This window comes from Peromyscus leucopus, chromosome 6, assembly GCF_004664715.2.
Source record: "Peromyscus leucopus breed LL Stock chromosome 6, UCI_PerLeu_2.1, whole genome shotgun sequence".
In the NCBI taxonomy this organism is placed as follows: domain Eukaryota; kingdom Metazoa; phylum Chordata; class Mammalia; order Rodentia; family Cricetidae; genus Peromyscus; species Peromyscus leucopus.
Genome location: NC_051068.1, coordinates 123,630,551 through 123,653,970, shown reverse-complemented (window position 1 = coordinate 123,653,970; position 23,420 = coordinate 123,630,551). Strand labels below are relative to the sequence as shown.

The 23,420-nt window shown below is 41.7% G+C and overlaps 1 protein-coding gene across 6 annotated transcripts in view; it reads right to left on the bottom strand.

Annotated features, from left to right (window-relative positions):
- Positions 1–23,420, bottom strand: part of Zzz3 (zinc finger ZZ-type containing 3) — a 71,154-nt gene that overhangs the window by 13,442 nt on the left and 34,292 nt on the right. For 5 of the 6 annotated variants that reach the window (XM_028879161.2, XM_037207237.1, XM_028879163.2 and 2 more), the window contains 2 exons: positions 20,850–22,405; positions 901–1,039 (listed from right to left, as the gene is read on the bottom strand). In XM_028879161.2, the coding sequence (XP_028734994.1) occupies positions 901–1,039; positions 20,850–22,375 (1,665 nt within the window). In that variant the 5' untranslated portion in view covers positions 22,376–22,405. The remainder of the gene's footprint in view (positions 1–900; positions 1,040–20,849; positions 22,406–23,420) is intronic. The other variant, XM_037207238.1, reaches the window with a different exon arrangement.

The following is a 23,420-nucleotide window of genomic DNA, read 5'->3' as shown; positions in this document are numbered from 1 at the left end:
CCAGTTTTTAATAAGCCAGTATGCAGACTACGTATGTATTATGAAATGCAGGTTTCCTGAAAGCAGAGAAAGGAAAGGCACACTGACAACATCTCACCGTCACTTCGAGCCCATCACAAAGAGAGGCCCTCACAGATTCTGTTTAATGTTTTCACACAACACCGACACCGAGGCTTTCAAGCATACTAAGCAAGGTTCAGCGGTAGTAGAGCACTTGCTTGCACAAGGTCTGGTTCTATCTCTAGTACCAGAGAACAACACCCCCACAATGTGTTTGTGTGTATACATCTTGATCAATTGGGTATATCTGAACAGCTCACTGTTAAACATTATGTTTGTTTCAAATACAAAAGAAAACTAGTTAGTTTCACACTAAGGAGGAAAAAAGCCTTTTATGAAATTCATAGTTTCTCTTCATGGATTTGGTTATGCCTTAAGCATGTGTAGAATAAATTTTTGTATTGTCTCTATAAACATTTGCTTTTTCTCTCAGTAGCAAATGTGACCAAACAAAAGCAGTTTATAATTAATAAATCCTCTGCACCAGGTCTCAGAGTCCCACTAACCCTGAGTCCTGGAGGAGGAGGAGGAGGAGGAGGAGGAGGAGGAGGAGGAGGAGGAGGAGAAAGTGATGGTGGAAAACAGATGAAGTGTGAGCAGAACAGCTCTTGTCCAAACAACACAAGCTCAGTTCTCTTCATCTGGGCAAACTGTACCGTGTGCTGGATAGGGAAAGAAGATGGTACGGCCTTCAGGAACATGATTAATCTAGAAGAGGTTGGTGTGGAATTAAATACTCTCAAAGCACAGACAGATTCACAGAAAAAGAAACAATTATCTTAAATTACCAAGTATACTCCAATAAATGTTTGAAAGTACTAAAGTATATTTTTTTGGTACCTTCTTCTGAAGTTTTTCCACAAATCCAATAGGATTTTTGAGAGCTTCTCTCTGGTGTCTGCCTAAACTTTCCAGGTCTTGGACTGCTTGAGAACGCTGAGCCTCAAGGACAGCAATGGTCTGTAGCAGTCTCTGGTAACTGGAGACAAAGAGAGCGATCTCACTGGAGTTTTCTACTAACAACAACCAATAAAAACTCAGTTCAAGTTATCATCTACTATATATGAAGTCACACAGTCTTTTTAAAGTTACCTGAAAGAGTTTAGTAAAACATATTACTGGGAATAAATGAGGTCTTCCTGAGTTACGAAGTACCTAGTCAGAAAACATCAGTTAGAGAAAGCAAAGCCTCCTTTCCCATCTTAGACCTTCTAATTCTTGAACCTTGAATGAGTTCAGAAAACAAGAAAGCATTCTGACGTTCCAGCAACCAAGGTTTTAAGAAACTCCTTAATAGAAGAACTAAAATCACATAATTTCACACACAGAGCCGAGCCCCCAAATCCAGCCCTCTAGCTCTACTGTGCAGGAACAGAATGTCTACAGCACATTTCTTTCCAAAGCCATTAAAGACAGTGCCCCACAGTCTGATATGGTAGTCGGTCACATGGTTCTTAGCTGCTCTATCCTTCTTCTCACCCACATTTCTCCAGCATTCAAGACAAAGGCAAATGCTGAAGGTCTTATTTTCCTACCTGCAAAGGCTCTGTTAAAATAGCTAACATCCATTTCATCCACATAATCAATTTACTTGTCGCCATCCTGGAATCTAATTACACTAGAGATATATTTATTAACTAGTTCATTTGCATTTGGGGTCTTTTTTTTTTTTTTTTGCTAGCACTATCCTGAGTCTGGAATGTCAGGTTTTACACATAAATACACATAAAAATGCAGTAACCCCAAATCCTTGGGTGCTCAGAAGCTTTTCACAGAAATAATTAAAAAGTCACTTGAAATTCACTTTAAAGAAGCTGTGTCCTTAACGTATCAACTGAGCAGTTTTCCTTTATGGTCCAAATATATTGGTTTCTCAATAGACTGTGACTCCTAACGGAAAATATATCTGTTTAGTTTACCTTTCTTTATTTAGTCAAGGTATAGCTCACTTCCCAGCATATAGATATTTCTTGAATAAATAACTGTCTGATGTTTTGTCCAGTCAGAAGCATAGTAAGTCTTATAAGTTAGAAGCCAGCAAAGCACCAGAAACATCCCAACAATTCAACCCCGAGACTCATCACCAAGCTGATGCTTCCAACACCTTCTTTCTGTTTAACATGATGACACAATGAACATTAACATAAGCTGTATGGATATGTACACAGTCGAGGCCCGCTTAGGATACAGGCTGGGGTGGGGTGGGGCGGGGAGACAATGAAAGCATAACTTCCCAACTCCAATTTGCTTTCTTAATGCAGGCAGTGACTAGAAGGCACAGAATGAGCACGGAAAACCTGGAAAACATCAGTGACATCAAGTCTTCTGCGCCAATCCAAACCACTCTCAGATGAGTCAGAGATCTCACCAGCTGGGAGGGACGACACTGTCGATCCCTGGATCCATTGGAATGACACCCAGTCTGACACAACTTATTTCCAGTCTCACCCACAGCTTTCTCCACATTCAAAAGCAAAATGAACAAGTCAGTTCATGAATGAACCCAAGGTAAGACTGGGTTGCCCATTAATCCAATCACTGTTTGCTAAGAAAACAAGGCCCTCTCTTAAAAGCTCTAGCAATTACCAAAATACATTAGACATGGAGCTTAGGTATAACCAGGGCGCTACAATAGTGGGAGAGAAAGAAACAGAAGTAGGTATGCAGGAAAACAGCACTGACCATCTTCCCAGAGACTGAAGCAGGAATGTAGCTGAGGATCGATCCATCACAGTGGTCCACCTACCTTTTAGTGTTTGAAATTGTCCAAAATGATTTTTTTTAAAGAAAGAAGGCTGAGTATGATGAAGTACATCTTTAATCCCAGCAATTGAGAGACAGAGGTAGGTGGACCTCTTGAGTTTGAGGGCAACATGGTCTACATAGTGAGTTACAGGCCAGCTGGAGCTACCTAGTGAGATTCCCGTCTCAAAAAGGAAAAGGAAAGGAGAGGAAAGAGGAAGGAGGAAAAAGGAAAAGAGAGGGGAGGGGAGGGGAAAGGAGAAGGGAGAAAGGAAAGGAAGAGAATGGAAGGAAAGGAGGAAGGAAGGGAGAGAGGGAGGGAGGGAAGTGGGGGGAGGGAGAGCGGGAGGGATGAACAAACTGTGTCTCTGACCCAACGTAACACAGCAAGTGACACTGTATAGTGGTCCTGTGCAGATCACACCTGCCAATGCATTCAGCTCATCCAATGCATTCAGGATGACAAGTCTGTGAACAGACAAGATAGATGAGCAACTATGCAATAAGAAACAGTAATAAGGGCCAAGTGTGACAGCTTCTACCTTCATGGGGATAAGGCAGAGGGATGGGAAATCTGAGGGCAGCCTAGTCTACAGACTAAGACACTGTATGAAAATACAAACAACAACAGAAACAGAAGGTCTAACATTCATTGTGTATACTATATGCTGAGCACTGCTGTATTTTAAATGTCATAAACTTGAAACAGTATCATTTGTTATTCAAGGCATACTACGAAGAAAACTCTTGCCTCAAACAGAAGATGGCAGAACAGTATCTATTCATCACAGATACTCATCCAAACATTTAAAGAAAACACAAACTCAAAAACAACTGAAACTCCACAGAACCAATAAACACTTTTGCTTTAGCTACCCCTTAACCTCCTAAGGAACAGAGTGACTTGTGGAAACCGCACGGGCTTCCTGTGTTGTGTGCAAAGTCACAGCTGATCTCCAGGAGACCCTGACAGTGAGTGTCCCTGCAGTCAAGCGCTCCCCACTCACTTTCCTGAGGATACCCACATGCAGACATTTAGCTCTCAGCCTAGGGTGGCAGCTGACTACAGTACCTATACCTAAGTTATTTTCACCACCTCTCCCACCCCAGCTTTACTAACTTTTATGAACATAAATAGTCTATGAACAAAATAGTCTACAAGTAAAAACCATGACGTCTAAAAGGAATACACTGAAGGACCAGTAACTCAGCAGCTTGCTTTACTTTTCTAGGCAGCAATAATGCATGTACAGCCACTACTGGAGAGGAAGAGACAAGAGAGAAGGAGGTGGAAAATCTTGCTTTTCAGTGCACCAGCATGTTTTTCTAGGGGCCAGCTTTCCATTTCTACAGTGGAAAGAATCTTTAAGCGCTCACATGGACATTTTTTAGCCTTAAAACATAATGTGGAAAAAAAATTTTTAAATCTAGCTTTCACACATTCTGCTAAGAAAGTTGGTCTAATTCTTGAAAATAATTGTCAGTGGAAGGTCCCCAGTTAGATCCCAGGTTTCAGCACCAGATGAAAGAAAGAAAGGAAGGGAGGGAGGAAGGGAGGGAGGGAGGAGAGAGGGGGAGGTAAGAAGGAAGGACATGACTGCTTCTAGGTATGGTAGAGGAGGGGTTTATTGTAGATAAAAAGGAGAGTGCAGCCAGTAGCAAGGACATCTGGAAGAGTCCAGAGTGAACAAGACCCTGAGTCAGGCCATGAGAAGAGTTGGGGAAGGAGAGAGGGGAGCACCTGGAAAGTAAAGGGTGGAAAAAACGGCAAGTAACCAAAATGGCTGATTTATACAGGGAAGGGCCACTGGGGGAGGCAGCCCAGCCACTGGACTGGAGAAATTTAGGGTAGGGGGTGGGGTATGCCAGCCATACTCTATAACAGGTAGGACTAAGGGATGCTGGGACAAACTGTCAGATAAGTCTGCTTTGGTATGTTAAATAGACGCCTCCATTAGCCATTTGTCCAGAGTTTGAGGCCTAATGATAATCATGAGAAAAAAAAACAAAAGAGGGAGAGATAGAAATCTCATCTATATAAGGAATCTACACAACCATGGTTTGCCTGAATTGATAAATAAAGCTTTGCACAGCCACACATGTGTTTAAACAGCAGAGTGACTATAACAGAAATCACGTCATCCACAAAGCATGAAGTATCTACCATAGGTCACCATGAGGAAGTCTGCCACACCTCCCTGCTCACATCAGTCAAAGTAGAAAAGAAACAGAGCTCTGAAGGGTAACTAACAACTATACAACACATTTCCAGCCAGTCCTCCAAGTCATTCGAACAGCAAATTATGCTCTGTATGCCTCCCCACTAAGCTCTTCAACCAACACCTACTTATCATCGGTAGCAGGAACACACAGTAGTCTGCAGAAGACACACAAGCCCGAGGCTAGCCCAGGCTACACAACAAATTCAAGGCCTACCTGGTAACAAAGCAAGGCTCTGTGGAGGGAGGGAGGCTGTCTGCCATGTATGATTATCAAGTAAGACTTAATCATACCTCAGTTTATCCATTTGTTTCTGGAATTAATTTGCCAAGACACACAAAAGGCCGTGAAAGCAGCTGTACTTTAGGAGAGAGCTGTCAGGCAAATGTAGCACAACAGCAACCACAGCTGCCACAGCACCACAGAACAGCAGTGGGGGCTGCCATTCTGAGGATAAGCACTAAGGTGGAGGCGGCCCAGAAGCCGAGCATTTCCTTGCACAAGACTCTTGGTCCAATGTCCAGCACCACAAAAGAAGGGCACAGATTTCTGTTAAATTATGAAAACATTTTCTAATCATAAAATATAAACTCAAGCAGAAATGTGAAACATGAAAATAAAATTGCCATTATTCCATCATGAAATAAAGCTGTCACATTTTAATCTAGTGAGAAAAAATTTTTAATAAGTTTTTACAAAATACAGGGGAATATTAAATGTTATATTAATTTTTACAAAATAGGTTTTTATTCAAAGTACATAGGAATAACAGTTTCTGCTAAATAAAACTGTGCTTTTTTTTTTTTTTTTTTTTTTTTAAGAAATTACCAACACTGTTCTTGAGTACTCCCAAGTATCTATAAAATTAAAGACTGGGCCTAAAAATTAAGGAACTTACAGTAAAGAATACACATGAATAATAACGTATCATCAGTTCACGACTGTAACAAATGCCCCATTCTAACATAAGATGCTCAACAGAGGTGCAGAACATCTGGGAACTCAGCAGCATATTCCTACTTAATCTGTAAACTTTTGAAAACTACCCTTTTAAAAGTTCCCTTTAAGCTACTAATATAGCTCTTAAGAATTCCGGGGGTGCGGGTGGGGGGTGGGGGAGGGGGGTGTTAAGCCAGGTGGCGGTGGCACACGCCTTTATTCCCAGTACTCAGCACTTAAGAGGCAGAGCCAGGAGGATCTCTGTGAGTTGGAGGCCAGCCTGGTCTACAGAGAGGGTTGTAGGACAGCCAGGACTACACACAGAGACCCTGTCTCAGGGAGGGAAAAAAAAGAATTCTGGGGGTTTCACTCAAAGACAGGGTTCAGACACAGTCCCCTTCTCTTCCCTTGCAGAGTCATGGAGGTTGTTTTTATCATTATCATTAAAATTACAATGCCTTTACAATACAAAAAATACCCACAAGTCTGTAATTTCCAAGACCACTGTGATGTTCCACTCCAGAGAACAAAAGACGAATGTAAGATAACACAATTTGGCTTAGCCAACCCAAGTTGCTTTCAAGCCTGCTAGACGCCAGCTCAACTCTCAGGTTGGTTGGCTTCTATAACCTATTCCAATCAAATCTGCTATTACCTTAAAATTTTCCCCTACTAAGTATGAAAAAATGATTGGCTTTTCCTTGTTAAAAACAATAGTTTCTAGGGCTGGAGAGATGGCTTTTTCCTTGTTAAAAACAATAGTTTCTAGGGCTGGAGAGATGGCTTAGTGGTTGGGAGCACGGGCTGCTCTTCCAGAGGACCTGGGTTCAATACCCAGAACACACATAAGGCAGGTCATAATCATCTGTAACTCAAGCTCCAGGGGATCTGGCACCCTCACACAGATATACATGCAGGCAAAACACCAATGTGCATAAAATAAAAATAAATAAGTAAATCATAAAAAGGTTTAATATTTTTGCTCTAAGCATGGCCATTCACAAAGCAGAGGCATGCTCCCAACATGTATGCCTTACTGTAAATCAAGTAAATCTGTAAATCACTCTACTATACTGCCACAAATTAAGAAAAACATACTTCTTTCTTCCTGTCTCCTAGATTATCTCAAACATTCACGATAATTATCTCCTACAGTATTGGGAGCATTTCTGTATGTATAACTGAGTCACCTTTTAACAAGTTATGAAGTACACAACTCCACTAACAATCCATTCTCAATGCCTCACTCACCAGCCCCTGAAAACAATCTTTCAACCTCTATAAATTCGCCTGTTCTAGCTAAACATAGTCAGTCATATATGACCTACTGTGTCCAGCTTCTTTCCACTGGAACCATTATCAAGACTCATAATACCACACTGCTTTGTAAAGCTGTTGTTTGTATGGATGAATGTTGTCATTCTGTCTGTGCACACGTGCAAGGCTGCTGCCTGAGCTAGAGAGGCTGACTGCTGGGAAGCACCCTGTGAGTGCTGGGTGTCAAATCTGGGTCTGCAAGAGCAGCAATGCCTTCAACTGCGAGCCATTTCTCCAGCCACTCCTCCCTCTTTATGGCCAAGTAATAGTCCATTGTAGTAACATTCATACATTGCGGGGTATCTGGTTGTTTCTGACTTTTAGCTACAGAGAATTATGCTGCTGTGAACTCCTGTATCTAAGCTCTTCTTTGAACAACCAGTTTTCTTTGGGTATTTAAAAGGGCATTTTATTTTTACATACGTGGTATGCCTGAAGTGTGTCTCGTGTGGGTGCTCGTGTTGTGCACTTGTGCATGTACATGGAGGCCAGAGGTTGAGACATAGGATGTCGTCCTTCCCACCTTATATGTAGAAGTAGGAGGGTTGTAGGACAGCCAGGACTACACAGACAGACCCTGTCTCAGGGAGGGAAAAAAAAAAACACAGAAGAGGGAGTTAAGAATCCCCTGGAACTGAACTATATATAGGTGGTTATGAGCTACCTGATGTGGGTAACGGGAGCCAAATCTGGCTCCTCTGCAAAAGCCAAATGCTCTTTATTGCTCCAGTCCTGTAAGTTTTTTTTTTTTTTTTTTTAATTTAATTTTTTTTTTTTTTTTTTTTTTGAGACAGGGTTTCTCTGTGTAGCTTTGGTGCTGTCCTAGATCTCGCTCTCACAGAGATCCAGAGATCCACACCAGGCTCTGCCTCTAAGTGCTGGGATTAAAAGGTGTGCACCACTACCACCCAGCCTTAATTTATTTTTAGTATAAATATTAGTGTGCTTACATGTGCACACATGTGTATGCTCGAGGGCAAGTGCCTGATGTGGTCAGGCAGCAGAACACTGAGAACTGGAATCACAGTTGCGTACCACCCAGTGTGGATGCTGAGAATTGAACTTGGGTCTTCAGAATAGCAATCTGCACTCAACCAGCACTGCCCTTCCCCAGCTTTTGGAACTCCTTTTTTCCTGGAGATAGTTCTGGGTGGGTTTCTGGTTCTTGCAACTAACAAATGTAATAAAACAGGCTCCAATCACCTTAATTTCATTTTCCTTGTTGTTTTTAAGGTTTGAAGATTTTGCTTACTGAGGGGAAGGAGGAGGGAGTGTGTATGGGGATGGAGGATACTTGCTTTTTCAAAATAGGGTCTTGCTATTTTGCCCAGGCTGGCATAGAACTCACAGCCATCTTGCCTTCCCCTTGCAAGTGCTAGGATCATAGATGTACAACACCATACCTGGAGCTTCATAAAAAAAGTTTTTTTTAAACTTTGAATCTGTGTTTTCAATCTTATTTATAAAGCTACCCCTACCCCAAACCTGGGGTTCTTGTGGGAGCAGAACTTAAAAGGGCTATTCAATCAGTTCATAGTGCTTTTCCAAAAACTCACAAAGTAACTGACTTCTCTTAAAGAGGAAGCCAAATCCCACTAACTATCCTGTGGACAATACTTTATACTCGAGTCAGATCAAGTGTTGTACTTCCCCCATTCCTGAGATTTAGCTCGCTCACTCTCTCCCCAACCCACTATAACATATCTCCTCTTCTGGTGTTGCAGTTGCCAGCAGGTTTCATATAACAGAAACGAGTTATGTGTGTAGAGGGGTGGGGTGCAGACTTGCAGGAACATGGAGGCCGGAGGTCAATATCAACTGCCCTCCTCTATCTATCTCTTCTGAAACAATGTCTCCCACTGAACACAGATCACTGACTGGCTATATTGTATGGCTAGCAAACTCCAGAGACCCATCTGTGCCTACCCTTCGGAGTTGGGGGTCCAGAAGCTGCCATTACACATGAATGTTGGTATTGTATGACAGGACACTGTCCACTGATCATCTTCTCAGCCCCACTGAAGACACCCATAAAAGACAAACCATTTGTCTTCTTTCAAGTCCTTCAGACAACCTCAACCAAATTCTTACCATTCTAATACACTTTCTGAAGCCAATAGACAAAACTCAAGACTGTAAAAACATTTAAAAATCATATAAATCAGCCGGGCAGTGGTGGCGCACACCTTTAATCCCAGCACTCGGGAGGCAGAGGCAGGCGGATCTCCCTGAGTTCGAGGCCAGCCTGGGCTACCAAGTGAGTTCCAGGAAAGGCGCAAAGCTACAGAAGAGAAACCCTGTCTCAGAAAAAAAAAAAAATCATATAAATCATTCTGATAATAGAAATTTTATCTCACAATGCACTAACTCCAAGTGTTTTTTATTCTCATTTTTCATATTCCCATTATAAAATATTAGTTTTGGCACCAGGTAATTATACAGACTACCCATCCCTAAATACACAACTCCACCAATAACCAGGGAAACCGGCATAAGTTTAATAAACTGTGTGAATGAATGTGCAGCTTATTCACCTTCTTTTTAAAACTTAAAACCCAGATTGTTTTCAAATAAGTTCTGTGGTGAGACTGTAGCTCAATGGTAGAACTTTACCTAGCATGCAAAAAACCTAGGGTCAATTTTTAGCACTGAAAAAATAAATGACTTTATTACCAGAAGTACACTCATTTTTCTGAGGTTTTCAAACCAGGGTAAAGGCTTGGAAATTCTCCTATACAGGTCATGGTTCTCAAAGAGCTTGTGATCTACTATATACAATTACAGCAGTTATCATTACCTAGAATAGAGCACACAGAAAGTACCTGATCTGTTTGGGAAGAGAAAGTCTTTTCAGAGAATATGATGCCTAAACTAAGAGGGGTCCCCATTTGTTGACAGAGGATGATAACCAGGGAAACCGGCATAAGAACAGACCAGAGCAAGAAGTTCGTGAGGCCTTCAGGCACGCTCATTCTTTCCATGTCGTAACACAATGTCAACATCTACAGCAGTAGTTTTCAAATTCTCAGTGTTGTAGCCCTTTAATACAGTTCCTCATGTTGTGGTGACCCCCAACCATAAAATTATTTTCGTTGCTATTTTGTAACTGTTACCTGACATGTGACCCATGTGAAAGGGTCATTCAACCCCCAAATGTGTTGCCCAGGCTGAGAACTGGAGAAATGAGGGAGTTACAAAAATCACAGAGGGAAAGGGACACTGAGAAGGTTGTTAGTTTATACTTTCTAGTTGGGCTGCATTCACAGGTATCCTTGAGCATACGAGACCCATGGGCCACAGGTTAAACACTCGGTTGAATGAGGGGTAAGGGCATACTCAGTTAAAGAATTCAGAAAACTGGGCTGAAGAGGTAATTTTGATCAGGTAACGGCACTTGCCACCACACCATGGGAGAAGAACCAGCACCTCTAAGCTGTCCCTTGGCCTCTCAGCTGCTGCCCCTCCCATCACATAAGGTGCTCGTTTCATCTGGCTAGCATGGAGAGTAAGGGGCAGACAGTCAAAGTGCTTTAAATGAGCAGACGCTGTGTCTCCAGCATTTACTTCAGGGTAAGGTTATCTGGGGACTCCAGGACAGCACCATAGAAAGTAAGACGCTATCTCTACTGATGCAGAGACGACACCACTGACGCTCGAGGACGCAAGCGCGGAGCTCAACCAATGGCTGGGGACTCCTTCAAAGAGGCTGCCTTTCCCCTAGACACTGCCAGGTTAACTGGAAGACGCTCAAAGTGGTTTGGGAAGCAGTAATAAACTCATTCTCTGACATGGTTGACTCTGTTTTCTGTGTGGCAGGGAAAAGGGAAGGTCTACTGAAAGGTCGAAAGCTTGAGAAGAGTCTGGGCTCAGGCTACCCCCTGAGATCCACTACTACACAGGTGACAGATTTCTAAACCGCGGCAGTTAATGAGAACCCCAGAGAAGGACATAAGAAGACAGCCAGTAACCGAGACCCAAGCAGTGAAACGCAAAGTGAAACATAAAGGAAAAAGTACAGAGTCATGTGTACAATACACCAGCTACAATTACAGAGTGATGTATCAGCATTTACATCAGCTGCTAGGCCTTGCACCAGGATAGAAAAGAGCATGCTCGCCATGTCTAGTACAATCACGCCACCTTTGTAAGGAACTTAAAAAAGAAATTCAAGAATTTGAGTCTACACTTAAATGAGATAGCATTTCAAACTACAAACATTATTTAGTTGTAACCTTAAAAAAACCCCACTACTTATGAAATGAATGCTCTACTTGCTAACCGTGGCTCCTCACATATCTCTGCCTGTTCTAGCGTTTTACTCAGTTACTTTAGGAGGCTGGGGACATGGATGTGAGGAAGATGATTAATGAACACAGGGGAGATAACTACTTGTGCTCTACAGAGCAGCAGAGTTAACTGTACTTGACCAAGAACATCCTGTACTTCAAAACAAGAGACACAATGTCCCCAACACAAAGAGAGGACATGCCTGAGGTGATGATGTAACAATTGTCCTAATCAGACTCATATGATGTGTGCATGTTTGGAACACTGCACTAGATCTATAAAATACATAATCATGTTAATCAAAAAGATGTGGCTATTCTTGCTATGACCGTGGAGCACAGACCCCAGTGAGGTCACAGGTAACTGTTATACCTGCCTATAACCTTGAAGTAGGGTGTGGCCTGGAAAGCACATATGCAGGTCTCTCTTTGCCTCCTCGTGGTATTGGATGCTGAGATCTTGGACCACGCAAATCAGCGGGGGACACAGCTCAGCTTTCCCGGACCCTATGACAAATCTCTAATGTTTGTGAGTTAACCCCCAAATCAATTCCTTTGCTCATTAAATAGATTCTGTGGATTTCTCACATTAGAAAGACACTTCCTCTTGGCTATAATCAGTTTGACTCTCACTTCATGCCCTCATTACCAATAAACTATGATCATAAAACTTTTAAGAATTATTTTAAGAATCTGGTAGTACACTACAAAAATAAAGAGGAACAATACTGTAGGAAATGTAAATAGCAGCAAAATAAAAGGTGAATCAAAAAATTCCAACTTAAACAGTAGAAAAATATAGTATTAAAGAAAACAAATTTCTGCAAAACAAATGTTAACTTTTTTTTTAAATCTTATTTTCCAACACAAGGTCTCACTCTGTAGCTCTGGCTATCCTGGACCTTGTAGGCTGGCTTCAAACTCAAAAGATTTGCTTGTCTCTACCTCCCAAGTGCTGGGATTAAAGGCATGTGCCACTACATCCTGCTCCAGTTGATTTTAATTAAAAAGAAAGCCGGAGAAATGGGTCTGTGGTTAAGGGCACAGGTTGCTCTTTCAGAGGACCTGTTTGGTTCCCAGCATCCACATGCTGGCTCATCACTGTCCATAACTCTGGTTTCTGGGGGATCTAGTGCCCTCTTACTAATTCTACAACGGCACTGGACACACGTGACTCAAAGATATACATGTGGGCAAAGTACATAACAAGTCAAATAAGTATTTAAAGGCCACTTGTCAGAAACTGAGGCAAACTGGTCCTGAAACAAAGCAACACATTCCAAAGCCTTTCTAAACAGTACATAGCAGACCTGGTGCAGCCAAAGTCCCAAGGACTAAGAAAAAGCACAGAAACTCCAGATGTGTTACACCACTTAATCTCTCAGAACTATCTCTTCAACCTAGTACACAGTTTGTCTTTCATGCTCTTTCTCTGGCTTTTCCTCATGAACTTTATCTCAACCGATGATCTAATTCTAACTTCTGCTCTAACAGCAGCAATAGCTAACCAACATAACATTTTTCAAATAATAGCACCATTCTTCAATTAAAATTCCTATTATTCAATTTTTCAATTCAGCTTCTTTATTTAAAATCTACTTATAAAAATTTTTAGGCTACAAACAAAAGCCAATCCTCACTGTCATAGATGTCAATAAAAAAAAATAATAACTTCCAGAGCTGGAGGTAAAGTTCAACAGTAGAGCCCTGAGTTCAACCCTCAGTATCTGAAATAGTGATAATTACTACTTCCAAATAGTCAACCAGCAGGCGGGAGATGTTTCATGAAAGAAATACTCCCAGCATACATTAAAATGAAGTCAAGCTGGGCATGGCAGCACATGCCTTTATTCCCTGCAGAGACAGGTAGATTTCTGTGAGGAAAGGAAAAAGAAAAAGAATGAACTAAAGGAAAAGATCATAATATAACATGAGGCTGGAGAGCTAGCTCAATGGCTAAGAGCACTTGATGCTCTTACAGAGAACCCACAACATGGCTCATAAACATCCATTCCAGGGGATCTGACACTTTCTAATGCACAAACAAACACCAGGTAAAACATTCATATACAAAATAAATATCTAAAATAAAATTAAGTCAAATGAAGGGCTGGAGAGAGAGTGTGGGAGGCCAGCTCCCACCTTTTAAAGGGTTCCTATGAGGAGGAGAGAGGAATAAGAGACTTTTAGAGGGGCTGGAGAGATGGCTTAATGGTTAAGAGCACTGACTGCTCTTTCAGAGGACCTGGGTTCAATTCCCAGCACCCACATGGCAGCTCACAACTGTCTGTAACTCTAGTTCCAGGGGATCTGACACCTTCACTCCAATGCACAGAAAACAAAATTAAATAAACTTAAAAAATAAAAAAAATTTTAGATAGAAAGATAGCAGAGAGGAGACAGACAAGCACAGGATAGCTTCAGGAGGACCTGGTTCAAAATCTAACGGCCCTTTCTGTCTCTTCAAAAGGGCTTTTTATAACAATGCCAAGGGGCGGGACAAAAGACCTCCCCCTTGCTAGATCAAAGCACACTGCACAGCCAAGTGCAGACCCTTCTAAACACCTGGTAGCCATGCCTGAGGTCCAATCATTCCCCTGTGCAGCCCTGCTGGGTAAAGCAAGCTCAGATCTCACTAGGAAACCTCTGTGGGTTTCCACAAGGTAGCTCAGCAGTTATGAGCACTCACTGCTCTTACAGAGGACATGGATTCAGTTGCCAGCACCCACAATCTTACAATTGTTGTAAGCACAATCTGACAACCACCTGTGAACATAAACACATGCAAACTCACAGAAAAAGATCTTCACAAAGCCAGATGCATCTACTCATGGTTATGGCAGAATGACACTGAGTGACTGTCCTGATGGAGAAAATAAAGAAGTAATTTTTCTTCACATCCTAGGTCACAGACATGCACAACTGTGACATGTGAGAGGACAAAGCAATGAGGACAGTGCCATGGTTACCTTTCTCCTACCACAAGAACTGCTAGTATATGGGACAAGGAGGCGTCCTTCTAAACAGGCTCAGGAAGCTGAGGGTTTACAATACGGAGGACAAAACACCAAAGAGGAAGAAACAATAGAAAAAGGCCCCAAATCTACATGGAGCTCTAGCTGAACACAAAAGGCTACACAAACCTAACATGAGACTCTACAGAGCAGGCAAAGAACTACCATGGAGCTACACACAAAACAACCAAGTGTTCACAGAGCTAGAACTACACACGACCCAACCATGCAGAGCTGAGATTGCTTTATGCCAGGGCTTGAAGAAACAATCTACGACTGTAATGGTGTTACACCCAAGCGCCAGTGCCTTAGCCGGTCCCCAACCCTGCCATATGTATCTCTATATGTGGCCACTCATTTGGATCCTTTCAAGTATTTTCTGTAGTTAATCAATTTTTTTCCCTTGGGTCTGTGAACTTCTAACACTGTGAGAGGGGCAATAAGAAGTTATAATTTATCACATGAGAAATTACAGATAACTTAAGGACCTCTTTGTAACTGCGGACAAAGTGAGCAAGTTTTGAGAAATGAAGTTTTGTGGGTTTTTTTTGTTTGTTTGTTTGTTTGTTTGTTTTGGTATTTTGAGACAGGGTTTCTCTGTGTAACAGTCCTGGCTGTCCTGGAACTCGCTTTGAAGACCTGGCTGGCCTTGAACTCACTAAGATCCACCTGCCTATGTCTCCCAAGTGTTGCAATTAAAGGCATGAGTCACCACTGCCCCAGTAGAAATTGAGACCTTAATTTACAATTATCTAAGTAATGCCAATTACTGTCAGAAAATGTCAATGAATTGCACATTACTCAACAGAGTCAGAGAACTGGTCAGTGCAGGTAAAAGATACCTACACATATGGGTAAAGTAAAAGTTAAACTTTCTTACACATTCGGTGTTAGCATTTGGGCATCTGTACTGGCAAGTGCAGTCCTTGTGCGCACTCGCCACATTCCCTTATAAAGACGGGCCTTGCCCACCTCCCGTATCTTTCTCTTTCTCTTCCTTTCCCAGAGACCGGTCTCTGCCCCTTCTCCCCGTCCCCTCAATAAACCTCCCATGTGGGCCCTGTAGTATGATATGACTCCTTCCCACTGCTTTTAAAATACATGTGGCATCCCAAACTACTGAACATGACTAGTACAGAAAAGTTCATTTTTCCCACATACTACTATAAAAATTGTGAAATATAGCTTCTGCAACTAAAGGTTAGTCTCAAAAATAGCAGATAAATAATATAGTTTCAGGAATATTTTATCACCAAATGAAAACATTCATTACCATGTATAAAAAAGGAACTTTAACTTCTCTATTGAGAAAAAAGCAAATAAGAACATATACTAACCAAACATCCATGTGCTGTGTATTCCTTCAAAAAGAAACTCCTCAGTGAACCAAACAAGACAATCTGATCTCTAAGATCAAAGAAGGCTAAAAGCAGTCAATTAGAAGGGAAAGTCAACAAAAATGAAATGAAATACTAAGCCACAGAGCTGCCAAAAGAACACAGGAAGAAGTGAAACTCTTGGACTACAAAGGTCAGGAAAGGTAGACCTATTATGACAGTGAGGACACCAGGGTCATTCCACCACCTCTGCCAGTGATGACCCTAAACCAACAATGTTAAGACTATATCCATGTGTCAGCATCCTTAAGATTAGAGCAGAGGATCCTTTAAAATCACCTTACTCCTTAAAAATTAAAAATGTTTGGTAATGGGGCTGGAGATGGCTCAGGAGTTAGGAACACCAATTGCTTCTTCCAGGGTACTCTGTACTCCAGGATGCAGGGTTCCCAGCACCCACGTGGTAGCTCACAACCACCTGGAACTCCAGTACAGAGGGACTCAGGTTCCTCTCTTGGCCTCCACAGGTACCGGGCACACCCATGTGGTGCACAGATACACATACAGGAAAACCAACCATACACACAATAAAATCTTTTTCAAATCAACAACAATTCATGACATGTTTTGATTAGTCAATGACTTATTCCCCAACAACAACAAATGTTCTATATACTTCAGGCAGCTTTTACTCCTCCCATTAATCCACCCACACACCCAATGCCTGGTATTCTACAGCTCTTTCTATGAACTGTCAAGGAGTACCAAGCCCCTCTTCCCTAGTGGCCTCTGTCTTTCATAGACCACTGCATTCTAAACCCCCAGGGTCTCTTCAAATTAACCAAATCCTCTCTAAGAAGCACTTGTTCTTCACAAACACACCATTAAAGAACAGGAAAGCAGCTAACATATTAAACAGGGTTTACTTACCTAAAATGCTGATTCTGACAAACAAAAATCATGTCATTATAATTAGTCAGATTTAAAAAAAAAATAAATACCAAAGATCTGCTCTATAAGATTCTCAATCTAAAAACTCCCCTAAGTCCACAGAGTAAATCTTCACTCTATGAGGTAACTAGGCATGGCACTCTTGTAATCCCAGCAACAGAGGAAAAGGGAGGAGGGTCACAAGTTCAAGGTTACCTTCAGCAACATCACAAGCTTGAAGCAAGCCTGAGCTACAAGAGACCCTTGTCTCAAAAAAAGTCCAGAAACAAGCTGGGCAGTGGTGGCACACGCCTTTAATCCCAGCATTCGGGAAGCAGAGCCAGGTGGATCTCTGTGAGTTCAAGGTCAGCCTGGTCTACAGAGCGAGATCCAGGAAAGGCGCAAAACTACACAGAGAAACCCTGTCTCAAAAAACCAAAAAAAAAAAAAAAAAAAAAACCCAACCAAAAAAAGTCCAGAAACAAAACAGCCATTTTTTTTTTAAAGGCTATTAACTCACGATGCTTTTTTGTGTCTGCAGTACAGTGCTAGGAATGAAACGCAGGGCCTCATACACACTTGCTAAGTATGCTACCACTGAGCTAACCTGACCCTGGGGGGAGACTCTACTGTACTGTCTGTGTAATACACCTACTTAATAACTGTCTTTGACATGCATCACAAAGTTTCATTTCTAGTGACTACCTTCTAAATTGGAAAAGAAATGCTAAATATAAATCCCAAGGCCTTCAAATCCTTATCTGATTCTGAAAGCCAGAACCTCCAGGTGGTCTTAGTCAGCCAGGCTACTAAGGGATCATTAGGTGTTATCTCCCTTTAAGAGAGTCAGTAACCTTTCAGGGAAAGTGTGGCCTTGGGCCCTCTTTGCCAAACCTCTGAGAGCATCTGCTACGATAACCGTGAGCAAGAACCTCACCAGAAGAACACACTTTCTAGCCTCTTACTCAGTTAGCAAGAAGAGTTCTCTATTTAGGGGAAAAATCAGCAAAAGTACACCGTGAGTCACAACTAAGTCATCCAAACACTCAGACTCACTTCCCTGTGCTGTTGCCTAACTTGTCAGGACAGGTCTAAAGCTAAGACTGTAAAGCATCTTTTCAAAAATTTACAAAATGATGAGAGCCTTGTAAGTGATAGTCTTTCAAACAGATGGAAAAATTCAAAGGACAAGGCGAAGGCTGCCAATTACATCATTACTGTTAGCTTAGAGGGAAGTTTTCACTGTAACAGAATCAGAGTCCCCTAACTCTAAAGAGAACCCCATGGCAACCATGGAATTTTCTATTAATATACATTTTGTTTGAGATGGGGCCTGTCTACATGTATGTGTGCACCATGGTGCACGGCTTTAATAACCTGCTTAACTGGCATCAGGAAGTATGACTTGATCCCTTCTGGCAGAGTACTAATGAATACTGTAGGCAAGGCTAAATTCCCAGTTTCACAGGCAATGAGCTAGAGATCTTTTCTAGCATGAAGGGTACTGTCTGTGTACAAGAGGATAAATAACGATCCAACAATACCACTTTCAAAGTATTTCAAATTCCTAACACCTGACAGCACTAGACAGCCGTAACCACGCTGTTTTTAAACAATCACTTGGTTTGTTTTTTAGTTTTGTTTTTTAAAAGACAATCATCTCTGACATCTGGATGAAAACATGGGAATAGAAACATGGAGCAAAAAAAGGGACTTTATTAAAGAATTTACATGCAACATGATTAAATACCATTTTCTTGGAATTACTTTAAGCCAAGATGCTCATCACGGTCATCTCTTCCATTTTGGAAGAGCAGTGGTAAATACCTGCCCAATGTGCAGGCCCTTGGTTCTAACCCCTAGCAATGCAAGCAGAAACCAGAGAAAGTAAACCTAAAATAGTGTCATCTTCAAAGATCTGGGATGAAGCAAAAGATATGGGAGCAAAATAAGGGGCTTCTTTCACCCCAGTCACTTGATGACCCATCAGCATTGAGCACTGTCCTCACAGTAAACAGCGGCCGACTCCAAAGGATTCCACGCCCCATGCTGATGGACCTGGAATCTCACCTCTGGATAATTATTTTATGGAAGTACTGTCCTTAATCACCATTCAATCTCACTTTTAAAAATAACAAGACTGAATTACTATTTTCCAGAATCAGTAAGAATATCCTGTAACAAAGACAATAAAAATCAAGGGAAAGAACTACTGAAATATTTCCTGGAAGGGAAAGTGTAGCTCAGTGGCAGAGCGTGTGCCTTACACTTGCCAGGCTCTCGGTTCAGAAGAAACAAGTTCCAGAGAAATTCAAATTCATTTAAGCCGGAGCTGGCCATGGCGACATAAGCTCGAAGTCCCACATTCTGAGGAAGCTAAACCAGGACAATCACTTGAGTCACAACTCAACACTAACCTAGATGACATAGAAAGCCTCCATTTCAAAAATAAGAAAATGAAGCAAGACATCACACTTTTTGAGGTGTGTTTCTCTAAAAACATATTTCTTTGCACCTGCAAGCAGAGTCCCCCCCTTTGAAAATTATGTATGAATGGAAAACATTTGTTGATCTGTTTTGGTTTGTTTGGTTTTTTGAGACAGGGTCCCCTTACAGCACCCATGCTACTGTCCTGCCTTGGTCTCTCATGCTAGGACTGTGTGTGGGTGTGCCACCACGTACCAGTTATCTTATTTCTGAGTTTTTTCACTTAGGAAATTATTATGTTTTTCTGCCTCAAACCGATCTGTAGTATTATTAGACTTGGAATCTTCTACAATAATTTATCAAACATTCAAGGAAAAATTCTTTCTTAAATCAGGTTTTAAAATACATTTTAGAAGAACAGAGGAAGCTGGGCAGCAGTGTCATAAGCCTTTAATCCCAGCACCTGGGAGGCAGAGACAAGCAGATCTGAGTTTGAGGCCGGCCTGGTCTACAGAGCGTGTTCCAGGACAGCCAGGGCCATACAGTGAAACCCTATCTTGAAAAAACAAACAAAACCAAAAAAAAACTTTTTTTCCAGAAGAGACCTAAGCTAAAAGTCCACAATAGTATCGGATGTAACGTCCTGAACAAACATCCTACTAAGCATGGCAAAAAAAGATCTGTCCCACAGCCCCGATATGATACTTGATCAAGCATCTGTCACAACAAAAGCAGTAGAAATTTTCTTCAAATCCAATTATTTTTGTATAACCAACATAATCTGGCTTTGTGGCAACAGCTCAAAAGCTGACCTATGAGAGGAGTTAACCTACACATTGGTCACTATTACCCATTCAAGTAGTTCTGTGAGTACTTGCATAGTTTTCCAGGGTTATTGAGACAGTTAACTGAGTCATTTATAGTATTTTCCAGAATACGTCAAGTGGGCAAAATGATGAAAATTTTGGACACAGAATTATTTGCAAAAGCACCTTTGCAACAAAGGCTTGCAAAGTTAGAGCCACTGCAGCTCGGGCTGTTTCAAAGGCCTCCATGGCAGTGTCAACAGCACTGTCTATGTCTCTGAGCTGCAGGGGTGATGGCTCAAGCACGGTCTGAAGTCAGAAATTTAATGGGGTTTAAATGTAAATCATTTCTAGTTTGCCAGATATCCAGTTCCCAGATGATAGCTACATATTCATGACTTACTTCAACCGTATTTAAAGGCAGATGCTATAAATCTCTACAAGTATGAGCCAAAGTGGACTGTGCTAACTCAGCAGCAAAAAAAACACTACCACTCTTGTTTCCACTCATCTTCCTGCAACACTCCCGGGGTTTCACCTGCCCTTTCTCATTTAGACACACGGGAGCTCTGACTAGAAAATTTGCACTACTACAGAGACGAGTAATGAAGTTCAATGTCGCATCTGAGTTTTTTGCGTTAAAAAATGTAAGTTAAATCTAAACTCATGCTTAAGTGTTAATTTCATCTGCAACAAAAACATGAGGAATAAATACTGAAACCTGGGAAGTGATAAACAAGCAGAACTCATGGTTACCATATTTACACATACTCTTTGTTGTGTTTCAGTGCCACATGATCTGATTCAAAGTAATAAACATCAGGGTCATCCTCCTCCTCTTCTGCAGTGTGCTGACTGGCACTCTCTTTGGCAGATGGCAAATGTCCAATATTCATTCTGGCCTCTGAGGGTGACTGACTTAGTCCTTCACTTGCGTAGTTTTGAGAGTCACAACACAGAACCTTTTCATTTTGAGAAATTTCAACAGGATTTGTGGGAGACTCACTTACATTATCACTAACAGTTGTATTTGTTTCATTGGGACTGAGATTATTCTCCTCAAACTGTCCATTTTCTCGGTAAGGAGAGGTGTTTTTAGTGGGACTACCTCTGGTCGGAGCGGCCCTTCGAGGTGAAGTTCTCAGGGTATATCGGTGTTCTTGAGGTTCAGATAAAGACGTCATCTGAGCTGAAGCACAGTCTAGCACAGAGGACAGCTCCGGCTCTGCAGAGACTGGCATGTTTTCAGTATCTGTGTCCAGAGGGTCACTGCTGTTCTCATCACACTGTTCTTTTGAGACACTGCTATCTCCCACCACATCTACTTCCTCCTCAGAATCTCTTAAAGATGACTGAATTTCAGAAACAGGGCCTGATGCTGGCTCGGCAGTCAGCTGATTACGACGTTCCACGGGGAGACAGGCCGTTACTAGTTTGTGGTCCTCCAACTTGACCTGCACTTCTGACCTTGTGCAAGGCACGAGATGGTCTATACAACTGTCCTCCTTCCTACTACCAAAGAACATTGGAGTCTGGGTTTCTGGATCCCCATTTCCAGCTACTGATTTTTCCTGCAACACATAGGAACCAGTGCTATTTTGTTTAGTGTTCCCGTCAGGCTGACAGTCATCACAGTTTACAACAGCTGAGTCACTGTCATCAACACCATTGACAGTCAAGTAGCCTGCGATTTCTTCTACTACGGCAGCATTAAGTGGCCCTTCCTCACTGACATTCACCTTTTTAATTTCCCTTTTCTCACAATCATCCAATATAAGACATCGACAAGCTCGTTTAGTCCCTTGAAACTCAGCATCATGGTCCACTACTGTCCTCCTCTGTTCTACTGACTCCTTGTCTGGTTTTATAGGCGAATCTTCTTCTGAACTGTTTGTGGCTTCAGCTCTAAGACAGCGTTTACTATTCTTCAGGACTGGCGGTGCCGGCTCTGTCTGCCTTCTTTCACAGCTCTCTAGGGCCTGCCTTTCTAGGTCATCCTTCTCTGAAGAGGAAAGTCTTCTTTTCCTAGGGCTTACCCATGCTTCTCGAGCACTCTGCTGCTTTACGTCAGAGGTTCTTCCGTTATTATTTCCTTTCTGAACTGGCACAGGCTCTGGTCTCTTCTTTGGTGATCTTGACCGTACTTGAGAATGAGCAGAGATCTCTTCTGGGTGAGCAATGCTACGGTTCCTTAACGTTCTACCACAAAAAGATTCATCCAAGCCGTTTAACCCCACTGTTGATCTTGTAACACGAGTAGATCGGGAAGCAGCCATACTATGGCAAGTCCCTACCATACGGTCATCATGATCCACTCATTGGGAAACCTTCAAAAATGTAAACAAAATAATGAGAAAGAGGTAATAGTTAATATATCTAAAACAAAAGTATAAAGTTATAACTTTTTATCCAAGTATAGCCATTATTAATAATGGGACAAAGGTTACTTTATTAAAATTTCCAATAATGACATTAGTAACAGGTAACAATTACGTACCATTTAATATATTCTAGGACTCCATGTTTATGTTTAACATACCTTCTCCCTGAAGTCTCACAACTCACACAGGAATAGCTATTGTACCTACTTTACAACTGAGGAGACTTGAGGCACAAACAGCCTCAACAATCTATTGACGGTCATATAGCCAGTTCATACAGAACTCTAGAGACCATGTTCAAGGTCTCTCTGCCTCTCAGAAGGGCACAAGGTAACCAGAAATGATGAACCTAAACATAAGATTCCATTTTGGTTAATAAAGTAACACTCTTGAAGTTATAGATCAGCTAGTTATCTTATAGAACACATTCTAATCGGTCTGAGGTTTTTACAAAAATGGTCTCAGGTTAAGTCCCTTGATAACAAGCTACTTGGCATATTGCTATGAAATCTCTGTAACTAAGCAGTGGCCAGAAGTCCCAACACTAGCTTGCACTGGCTAACAACAGTCAATCAAAGCTTTAGTCTCTAGAGAAAGGCACATACTACGTCAAGGTATTCTGAGGAGGGCAGAAAGCAAGAGCTATCCTCAACGGGAAATAGTCACTTCAGAAGTAAGGATATCATTTCACATATATCACATGTGTGTGTACTTACACACACACACACACACACACACACACACACACACACACACACACACGCCCACACACTTTCCTTCTTTTAAGTTCTTTATGCAGTGCAGGCTAGCTTTAACTTACTGCTTGGGAGATAAGTGAGTTTTCTGGTAAGGATGCTTGAACTTTCTAAGAGAATTAGGAAGCCTACTGGAAAATGTCCTCATTGATTTACCTGGGTAAACTCTGAAAAGCTAATGATATTTTCCAGGTCTTCCATGTTAT